This window comes from Lolium perenne, chromosome 5, assembly GCF_019359855.2.
Source record: "Lolium perenne isolate Kyuss_39 chromosome 5, Kyuss_2.0, whole genome shotgun sequence".
Taxonomy (NCBI): Eukaryota; Viridiplantae; Streptophyta; class Magnoliopsida; order Poales; family Poaceae; genus Lolium; species Lolium perenne.
In genome coordinates, this window is record NC_067248.2 from 147,928,207 (window position 1) to 147,939,167 (window position 10,961).

Genomic DNA, 10,961 nt, shown 5'->3' on the forward strand with positions numbered 1-10,961 from the left:
TTGAAGAGGTTCGGTGCCTCCCTGGCCCTCTTGCCGGCGCGTGCGTGCACCCGAAGGCGGGCGCACCGCCGTCAAGAAGCTCAGAGACGGCGCCCTCTGCCGGCGTTCTTTGCAGCAACGGCCGGTTTGCACTTTTCCCCACTTTTTTGAATTAGGGTTTCGGATTCGGTGGGGATCTTTCAACGATCCAGGGTTTGGGTTTGCAACTTTCTATTCATCTATTATACCCGAAACAAAAGATCTACCATCTAGAACCGCTCTGATACCAATGTTAAAAGTGCTAGATCGTCTAGAGTAGATCTTAGCCTGGGTAGGATTGGAATACTGCGAGTGCTGTGAGTTTACCTTGTCACTTGGAGGAGGAACTCGCCGATCTGGACATGGCGAGGACGGCGGTGTGTGGGCAAGGCGGTGGTGCTTCCCGTCGGCACTGCACTACCCTGATCGGTGGGTTGTCTGGTGGGGCGAGTGGCAACACAGTGCAACCTCGTAACCTGTGCCACTGGCCCCCACCACTCTATATAGTGCAGGCGACAGGGGCCCACCAACCAGCGAACGGTTGGGCGCCCCCGATCAGGGCGCGGACGAGGTCAAGGGGTCGTGCCAGAGCCGTTGGGCTCTGGTGCGGTGGAGATCAATCCTAACGAGGAGGTGTACCCATCTGTCTGCAGGCTGCTCTTAATGCACTCTTCCCTAGGCCATGTTGTAACGTTTTGGTCCTTCCACTTGTCAGATTTTAGTTCCATGTGACGCGAGGCAAATGTGAATACATTTTCCAATCCTTGCAGCTGTTGCAAATAAATGACAAAGTATTAGCATCAGAAACAAAGAATAACAGAAAATTGGCTTATAAAATATGGGCTAATGGGACTAATCACTAACCATAGCATTGAAGTCCTCGCGATGCATTCTTGTGCCTAGCGAGTCAAGCACTTGGATACATCGTTTAGTTCTTGAGGACATGGGAGAAGTCATGTTGTTAGTAGTGGAACTATGTTGAGTAATATGCAATGATTTGATATTTAAGTTGTGGTGCTATTCTTCTAGTGGTGTCATGTGAACGTCGACTACATGATACTTCACCTTTATGGGCCTAGGGGAATGCATCGTGTATTTGGCTACTAATTTTGGGGTTGCGGGAGCGACAGAAACCCAAACCCCCTTTAGGAAACCGGTGCACGAGGGAGTGTAGGATCTCAAAGTTTAAAGCTGTGGTTAGATTTATCTTAATTACTTTCTTGTAGTTGTGGATGCTTGCAAGAGTATAATCACAAGTATGTATTAGTACAAGTATGGGGTAGTGCATTAGCATAGGTTCACCCACACAACACTTACCAAACCATTAAAAAATATTTAGCTTTGTGAAGCGAAAGCGCATGACGAAATTCATGTGTGTCCTCAGGAACGTTTGGTCATTATAAGTACAACAACTAGTTTGTAATTTACTCTAAAAAGGATTGGGCCACTCGCTGCAATTGTTATTACTGCATTTTATTTACTTGTACTTATTTATCAGCAATACCAAATACCCCTGCAAACTTGTTTGCTAGTGTTTACAATGAATCCTCGATCAAAACTGCTCATCAACACCTTCTGCTCCTCGTTGGGTTCGACACTCTTATTTATCAAAAGTACTACGATACACCCCCTATACTTGCGGGTCATCAGTGGTGTGCATGCTTGAAGACATGTCGAGCCACCGCCAGGAGGTATTAGCCATGGCACGAGGCATGTTCCGGTTTTCCCCAGCTCGGGAGGACCCAAACTTTGCTGAGTGGAATGCCACAGTGGGGTGGCTTCTTTCCCTTGTGGAGCAAGGGGGAAGTGTCTTTGTGTTCGCGCCTGCGGTTGTGACTGTGGCGCGTTACATGTGCACTCTCGCCCCCGAGATACAAGGTGCGGGCCGTAGTCATGCCGGCGGCTGTAGGCCCCTAAACTCTTCCCAGGACACCAGCTCGGCGCCTTACCCTCTTGAGGGAGGGCTGGTGTTGTGGGCTCCTGGAAGGAGGATCATGGAGGGCTTGTCGGCGGACCTTTTCTACGCAAGGCGTAGATAAAGGTCAACAAGAAACTTACAAAGAAGGTGCAGCTTTTTGGTGACACTATGCACTCTGTCACCATTAGCCCTCATCTTCCCTAGGACCCGTCCGGACTTCCCGGAGTGCCCTGGGAAGTGATAGAACACAAGCTAGTAGTGGACCGTTCCGCTCACCCCATCAAGTAGAAGGTGTGACACGAGGCACATGACCACCAAGATTTCATCATCAAGGAAGTTCAAATGATGGGAGTTGCCGGGGTAGTGCAGCGGATTTTGCACCCAACCTATACGGAAAATCCAGTCGCTGTGCCCAAGCCTCATTTATAGAAGAGGATGTACGTGGATTTCACGGATTTGAATCGTCCTTGCCCAAGGATCCTTTTTCTTTGCCTCACATAGATCAGATCGTGGATTGCACTGCCGACTGTGATCTGCTATGCTTCCTGGATGTTTTCTCGGGATATCACCAGACACGAATTGCTAAGGAGGATGAAGATAGGACCATGTTTATCACCCCCTAGGTTGTTTCTACTATATGGGGATTCCCTTTGGGTTGATGAATGCCGCAACTACTCTCCAGAGGTGATGTGGGATTGCTTGGGTCCACAGATGGGCCGTAACATAGAGTCCTACATTGATGACATCATGATCAGGACAAAGCACCGGCGAAGCCTCATTAGTGATTTGTGGGAGACATTCAACAACCTGCAAAAGGTCCAGCTCAAGGTCAACCCAGGGAAGTGTGCCTTCTGGGAAGCTGCTGGGTTTCCTGGTATCACACTGGAGAATTGAGGCCAACCCTGACAAAATCAAGGCTATAGAAGACATGCAAATACCCCGAAGGGTCAAAGATATCCAACATCTGAACGGCTGCATCACAACACTGGGAAGGTTTATCTCCCGCTTGGGGGAGCAATCCCTTCGTTTCTTCAAGCTCCTGAAGAAAAAGGGGCCCGTGGAGTGGACCACCGAAGACGAAAAATCTTTGCAATAACTGAAGGAATACCTGGCCTCTCCGCCTGTGGTCGTTGTTCCTGAGCCTGGAGAGCCCTTGCTGTTGTACGTCGCTGCTACTAACCAGCTGGTTAGTGTCGTTCTGGTGGTGGAGCCTGAGGAAGCTATCACGGACCCCGCGTAGGCCAACCGGGATGTCCTGCGAGAAGGCACAAATGCGATCCCACATGGTCCACCCCACGGGGGCACGCAAGAAGTCTTGCGATCAGGGCTCCCGAGAACCAGTTCCTCGAAAGCGCCTGGTGCAGTGGCTTGTGTACTTAGTTAGCACCGTGTTGCGCGATGCCTAGGAGAGGTATCCCCAGGTCCAGAACTTGTTTCTGGTAACCCTCCTCTCTTTGTGCAAGTTCCAGCACTATTTACAGGTTCATCAGTTCACCATGGTCACTCAATATCTCCTCGATTATGCTCTGCACAATAGGGAGGCCACCGGGCGTATCACAGAGTGGGCACTACAGATGTTAGAGTTTGATCTACACTTTGTGCACAGCGACACTATCAAGAGTGCAACACTAGCTTAGTTCGTAGCAGAGTGAACTAGCTCCCCGTTTGAGGAAGCTGAGCCCTTGTTCTGCCTCCCGCAGACAGCGACTCGGGCCACTGGGCCATGTAATTTGATGGAGCATGTTCGCTTGAGGGGGCAGGCACCGGCATCGTGATCCTATCCCCCTCCGGGGAGCAACTCAAATATGTTGTCCCGATGCGCTTCGATCGGAGGCTTTCCACAAACAACACCATGGAGTATGAAGGTCTGCTGGCCGGACTCCGCACTGCAACGGGGTTGGGAATCAGGCAGCTCATGGTTCAAGGCGATTCTCAGCTTGTGGTGAATCAAGTCAACAAGGAGCGTCACTTCAAGGGAATTCAAATGGAGCATATTCATCACATGCAGATTATCATCACCGATGAGCTCTCTAAGATCGTTGTCAAGAGCTTGCCAGTTCCCCCGGGAACCTTTGTCGGGTACCTCATGGCACTCTCCGTGAAGCCAAAAGCTGGAAAGGCGAGTTTTCCTGCGGATGTACCCGAGAAGCCTACGGCCTCCCGGTGGAATTCTGCAGTAGAAGAGTTTGTTGAAGGGACCGTGCCAGGCAAGCACCACGTGATGTACCTCGAGGGGAGTTCCCCTCCATGGGCAGGGGACACCATTCGGTACGTTCGCGATGGGGTTCTGCCGGAGGACGACTCGGTTGCTGAATGGGTGGCTCCTAGGGAGAAGATGTTTCGTCTAATAGATTGAGATCTTTACCGACGCAGTGGCGGCGGGGTTTTACTTCGTTGTATTTCGCAGGATGAAGAAAATGCTCTATTGTAGGACATGCACTCGGGCATGTGGTCCAGTCACATAGCGTCAAGGACAATGGCAGAAAAAGCATTCTGGCAGGATTTCAATTGGCCGATGCAGACGAGATCGTCAAGACTTGTGAAGCCTGTCAATTTCACGCTAAGAACATACGTCAGCGAGCACAAACATTGCAGACACTCCCAATATCTTGGTCGCTTGCAGTCTGGGGGTTGGATATAGTTGGCAAGATGCCCCGTGCGGTCGCGGGCTACCGGTATGTGGTGGTCACCATTGACAAGTTCACCAAGTGGGTGGAGGTGGAACCAGTGTGACCTATGACTTCCCAGGAAGCTATCAAGTTCATTAAGGGAATTGTGTGTCGGTTCAGGGTGTCCAATAGAATCATCGCCAACCTAGGCTCATGGTTCTGCAATGGAGTTTTCGAGGCATATTTTAGCAGTTTGGACACCAAAATCTGTTACGAGTCCATGTCTCACCCTCGAAGCAATGGGCAGGTGGAGAGGGCGAATGCGGAAGTGCTCAGAGACCTCAGGACAAAGCCTTTTGACAAAATCAAGCAAAGTGGCAAGAACTGGATAGAGGGTCTCCCAACCGTGTTGTGGTCCTTGCGCACCACTGCTAGCCAGGCTACAAGGGAAACAACTTTCTCTCTCGTCTACAGAGTAGAGGTAGTGCTCCCTCTGGAGCTCAAATATGGGTCTCCTCGAGTACGATCTTACACTAAAGAAGAACAGAATCGCGGAAGGATCAATGATGTTAACTTCTTGGAGGAAGTTTGTTATTAGGCCGTGGTGCGATCAACACACAATCGGTAGGGGTTGTGCCACTATCATAGCAGGCGGGTACGACCATGGGAGCTCCAGGCGGGAGATCTTCTCCTGCGTTGCATGCAGGATGCCACGGGAAGGAACAAGCTATCTCTAAAGTGGGAGGGCCGTTTAGGGTGGCTCAAGTTTTTAGGCCTAGCACGGTCCGCCTGGAAACAGAGGATGAGAAATAGGTTCTCAATTCCTGGAACATAGAGCACCTCAAAAAGTACCACCTCCAAAAGTTCTACCCCTGAATGGTCCCAGACAAGTGTATCTGGGCAGGCCCCATGTGTAAAGCACTACATAAGAAAGTACGAAGATGCCTCCAAACTATCAAGTGTATCCGGGCGGGTCCTATGTGTAAAGCACTACATGAGAAAGGCTGGTAACGCCTCTAAAACCATGGAAGGTGAATTATGTGACCCCTAGTGCTAGTAACTATCGTTGCTCGTTCGCACCCACGACCTGGGAGGCGGAAAGTAAAATACCCCAACGGGGACATCATCTCCGTTCTCTTCTTCATCTGAATCATCAGAGTCATCTGAATCACCACTATCACCTTCTGTATCCTCTTCTTCCATCTACCTCTGCAACGTGTCATCTTCATCATCCGCATCTGCCTCTCCACTATCACCGTCTCCTCTTGTTGCATGTCTGCACTGACCGGATTCGTAACCACCACTGCCGATGTGTGCTCTGTTGTTTTCCCCACTTTGTTCGTGACCACCACCTTCAACGTGTGCATGGATGCCCTGTCCTGATTCATAACCACCCCCACCTTCAGGCGAAGAGACCTACAGTGTCACGGGAACAAGTAAACGTGATTGGTGAGTCCCCCTATTTTCACATCCTTCTAACCAGTGCACTGAGAGGTCCGATCTATCGGCCTCAAATACCACAAATGTTTGACCTTGACTTGGTCTATAATGGATGCACACCGACACTGGTGGCTGACAGCATCCTTTCGGCATCCTGGAGACCGAGGCCACATTATTTTTGAAATAATGTCAACTTGAGTAATATTTCTAGACTTAATTAAATTGAACGTATTATTTTGAAAAATAGCTTCCATATCTGTTAAAATCAGATTCTTTCTGAATCTTCTAGATACATTTTTTCAAAAATTCTATGCTCCGGAGCTAGCCCGGGAGCCCTATGTCTGCACTCCTGTCCCACGGTGATACAAACTACCATTTTTGTATATTTCTGAGCGGGAGAAATGAAAATGTGAATAAACTAATGAAAGGGAGAAACATTAATTCTTAGTTAATTCCATTCACCAGATTGGTTGGAGCCCAAGAAATGGTAGCAGCTAAATACCATAGGAGTAATGGGATCCCAAGAAATAAATCGATTGCATTATGTACATACGGCCGGAGTAGTATATTTTAATAACGAAAGTATGATATTTGGTCCCTTCTCAATCTCTTCGACTCTCTGAAAAAGAAAGAGATAATATGATTGTTCTCTAATTAAAACTCTCTGAATTAGTTGACAAATTGTTGCCCAAGAAACATTTTTACCATTTTACAGACCACCTTGCCTGCATATATATACACCAGTCAGCACCACGGCAACACTCAGCACCTTCTTTGCTCTGGTCTTTGTTCTACCCATCATCATCAGCTCGATTGTGTGACCGACGGACTGACTGACGCTATGACGACCGCCGTGGGCATTGGCCGGCTGTCGCGATCAGCATCGCGCATCGTCGGCAAGGCGGCGAGCGGGTTCCACCTGCTCCGCATCGAGGCCTACTCGCAGACCAAGAAGGTCACCGCCGTCAAGAACATCAACTCCACCGTCTTCTCCATCGGCGGCTACGAGTGGCGCCTCAAGTACTACCCCAACGGCCGCGACGCCAGCTCTGCCAACCCCCATGATTACATCTCCCTGTACCTCATGCTGCACGGCTACGACAAGGCTAACCTGCAGGCGCAGTACAAGCTCAGCATCCTCGACCAGGCCGGCAACGTCGCCTACGGGCTCCCTGCCAGGACGGACATCTTCAAGAGCGGCGTCGACGACGACGACACCAAAGAGCAGATAAGCTGCGGCCACGAGCGCTTCATCCGCAAGGAGGACCTGGAGAGGCGCCAGGACCTGATCAAGGACGACTGCCTCACGTTCCGGTGCGACGTCGGCGGCTTCACGGAGCTGGAGACCTTGCCTCTTGCTTGTGAGGACAGCGACCAAGATGACGATGATGCTGCGGACGACGACCAGTTCGGGTTGAAGCCGCCAGAGCACCGTAGGTATTCCTCCGGCGGCCGCGGCCGCCGCCGTCGCCCGGACGACAAGGAATTCGTCCAATGGTGCTTGGCCCAGAAACGCATGGTGGGTTGACGATCGGAGTACTATTTCTCTTTGATCGGACGGATCGACGTATCCAAATAATGGTTTGTTAGGAATAAGGGGTGGCACCCGTGTGTCACTCATTTGATATCGTCCCTCGTAGTAATTCAGGAAAAAAAAACATTTCATTTCGATGAATAAATCACGTTTTAAGTGTCTGATATGATTCCTACTTCAATTATGTCGCAATTTCCTAAATGCAAAGAAAAAGGGTGCAAACTCCTCAACGAACACGTCCTCACACGTAACCTATCGTATAACTATAAATCTAATAGTTGCACTACTCATACGCATATTCGACACATATCTCAATAACAGGCACACAATATCAGTTTAGCAAACAAATGACATTTAAAAGCACTTGAGGAATGATGTTTTTGTAAAACCTAATTCTGGTAAGGTGTTGATCAGGTAGAAGGCTACTCGGATGATTTCCCGAGGCCCTGTGTTCTCGTATATAAAGTTGGATCGCACGTTGCGGTGCTAGCAGTATAGAATTATGTTTACAACTAGATGAACAAGCGCGCTTCACCGCGCCGCCAATCGTGTGTTGGGTCTTTCTGTGGTCCTTTGCATTTAGCCTCTCTAGCAGCCACGGTGATGAGGGTCATTCTTTGTTCAATGATGCATGTAAATTAAATCAGTTTGTAATCCTTAGAAAAGAATATCCTCATGCAGAGACCGTGACATAAATAACGATCTAGGAATTGTGAGCCATAATACCAAGAACATGAAGACAAATAACCACGACTATTCCAAGTTTTCTGTACATAAAAGTAAGGTATACATCATCCAATACAAAGACAATGTCGCTTAAAATGTACCGGATACACCCAAAGTCCATACTAACCACTACAATAACAAATGCAAGGTTAGTTTCTCTCAGTAGCGTAAAACACTTACGTACTGTGTAACTCACGAATGGTGACCTCGCTACTTGGCAACACAGGGAAATCCAAAATTTTCAATGCATTCAATTTCTATACTGCGTCTCTACATTTAAATATACCATATGGTAAACTGGGAATTGGTAGGTCGCTGCAAAGAAAAATAGAGAGAACATGTCTAAAAAAATGGAACTATATAGGGATACTATATGAACCTCTTTGATCTAAAACTCATGGTAACCGGTAAATCATCTGAATCTGTAAGAAAAATATTAATCTATGAAATATAAAGGTAGAAGTGCATAATACATTTATACATTGTGACTAGCATAGTAAGCTGCACAAAAAACCATGGTAATAATACTATGAAAGAAACTGATTAATATCTAAGTAAATATTTTGGAGACACTGAAGCTCAGGCTGCAGAGTGAGACATGAATATTAAAATACTAAGATATTTGGCAACATTTTGGTACAACAATATGTCCATATGATAACTAACCGACACCAAACTGTTAATAACAGAAAAACTCAATATGAACTTTGAGATATGTAGATAAACAAGCAAAAAAAGAGAATAGACTTTTGGTGAAGGCACAAATTTTTATAGGTCGACCTACATACAATTTATTAAGGAGGTTACTTAAAAATGCTTAGTTAACCAATTCTTTTCTAGTAAAAATAAAACGGTAAAAAAAATACAAAAAATGCTCTCGAGTGAAACTTATCTCAAGATACATGGTTCCTCAATTTATCAACAAATGGGATCATTTGCCTTCACATTTTAACTCAGAATATTACATATGCGGAAATTTCTAATGGTCACATGAGTATGTTGTACACCACAATTCCATAAAAGCTTTCTTCAGGAGAGATTAGAGGCAAGCTATTTGTTGTTGTCGTGCAAATATGTAAGATATAATTAAGTTATTATCTTTTATTTTTGTTTTAGTTTAAGCAGTTTGAAAAATCTACAAAATTTCCATTCATATGCACTGGAATTCTCAAAAACAGTGTGGTTTCTTTTGGTCATTATACAAAGATAACAATTAATCATGGTAATCATCCATAAAATTGTAATAAATCTCTTCAGAGAAGAACTTTTTACCTCGTAACTATGCTGACATTTAGTTGAACTTATGACACAATAGTTTGTAAGGTGTGCTTCTCCCCGCCGTCTGCAGCTGGAGTGTAGAATTACATGCATGTAATGTTTTCAGGTTTTCTACGGAGCTTCTTTTTTAGGTAATAATGTGTTTAGGTTGTTCAATATGTGTGATGCACGAGGATCTGTGCTCTTTCAGGCCTGCTAAATTGAGCGTGCCTATGATTTTGCTCACGTGATTCTGATTTTGCTCACGTGATTCTGATTTTGCTCACGTGATCTATGCATTACATGCTGTAAGGGTATATTGCCCCTATGTGTGGTTTTGGTAATTAATGACAACCCCTATGGACTAATGTTTTCATTGAGTTTATATGAAGGAATATTCCATAGGTACTACTTGTATTCCATGTGTTGGATTCAAGTATGGATGCCATGAAGATAAAGATATACCTTGTGTATTGGCATCAAGATCATCGATTTGAAGATATATATGTGATATGATCAAGAATAAGAAATGAAGATAGATTTCTTATGTGGAACTCAATATTAGCCATGCTCTAGCTTATGTGATAAGCAATGAATGATCAAGATCTTGAGAGCTTGATTCCAAGTGAAGAATTCAAGTTATGGCTCTAAGTCGGTGTCATGATAGTCTCATAAGTTGAGCTATGGTTGACTAAGATTTAGAGCATGCAAACAAATGAAGAGTTCTTTATACACCTCAAGATAGTATGATAGAGCATGAGAAGATACAAAGTTGACCAATACAAAGAGTGAAGAATAGATTCAAGTTTGGTCAACACATGAAGCATGAAGAATGTGCCACGTGAAGTCACGTGGTATGGTAAGCCTTGTCAATTATGCTTCATGAACTAACCCATCATATATGTGCTCTTGTGTTGTCTATGTGGGTTAGGTATATTTCCATGGGCATGTATCAAAAGTGAGATCTCATATAGCCCATGATAGGATGACATCAAGTGGTGATCGTCATCAAGGTTGAGTTGGGCAAGTTCAAGTTGAGCATCTCAAGAGGATCATATGCTTGAAGATTGCAGTCCATTTGGTGATAATGGACATCTGAAGATGTGCATCAAATGAGCTTTCCCATCATGGTGTATGGGGGGCACTGTGAGTCTTCACGAAGCAACAATGATCAAGTAAGGCATTCTGGCTTGAGTGGAGCTTGAAGAGTTATCATCAAGATCAAGCGGGATGCGCAAGGCAAAGGTATGGCCTTGCTAGGTTTTCCTTTTACTGGTCTCAAGGTGGTTGTTGGGAGACCGTATTATAGGATAGATAGCCGCACTATCAAGAGGGGCTTTCGGTTGGGTAACTTGATCACATCGTCTTAGGGAGCTAAATCCTTTGCATACTTTGCATATCCCTATTGCTTCTTAGTGTTTCTCTGTGAGAGGTTCTAGAGCTTGTTGCTAGCTTTACA

General features: G+C 46.1%; 1 protein-coding gene across 1 annotated transcript; it reads left to right on the forward strand.

Moving 5' to 3' along the window:
- The first annotated feature begins 6,787 nt into the window (after positions 1-6,787).
- LOC127304858 (BTB/POZ and MATH domain-containing protein 3-like) lies at positions 6,788-7,628 on the forward strand. Its single transcript, XM_051335430.2, has one exon. It carries the CDS (start codon positions 6,827-6,829, stop codon positions 7,511-7,513), a length of 687 nt encoding a protein of 228 aa, XP_051191390.1. The 5' UTR covers positions 6,788-6,826; the 3' UTR covers positions 7,514-7,628.
- Positions 7,629-10,961: the final 3,333 nt, after the last annotated feature.

What these genes read in the sequence shown, in the direction of transcription:
- LOC127304858 (XM_051335430.2), top strand. Translation starts at nt 6,827, where the DNA reads ATGACGACCGCCGTGGGCATTGGCCGGCTGTCGCGATCAGCATCGCGC.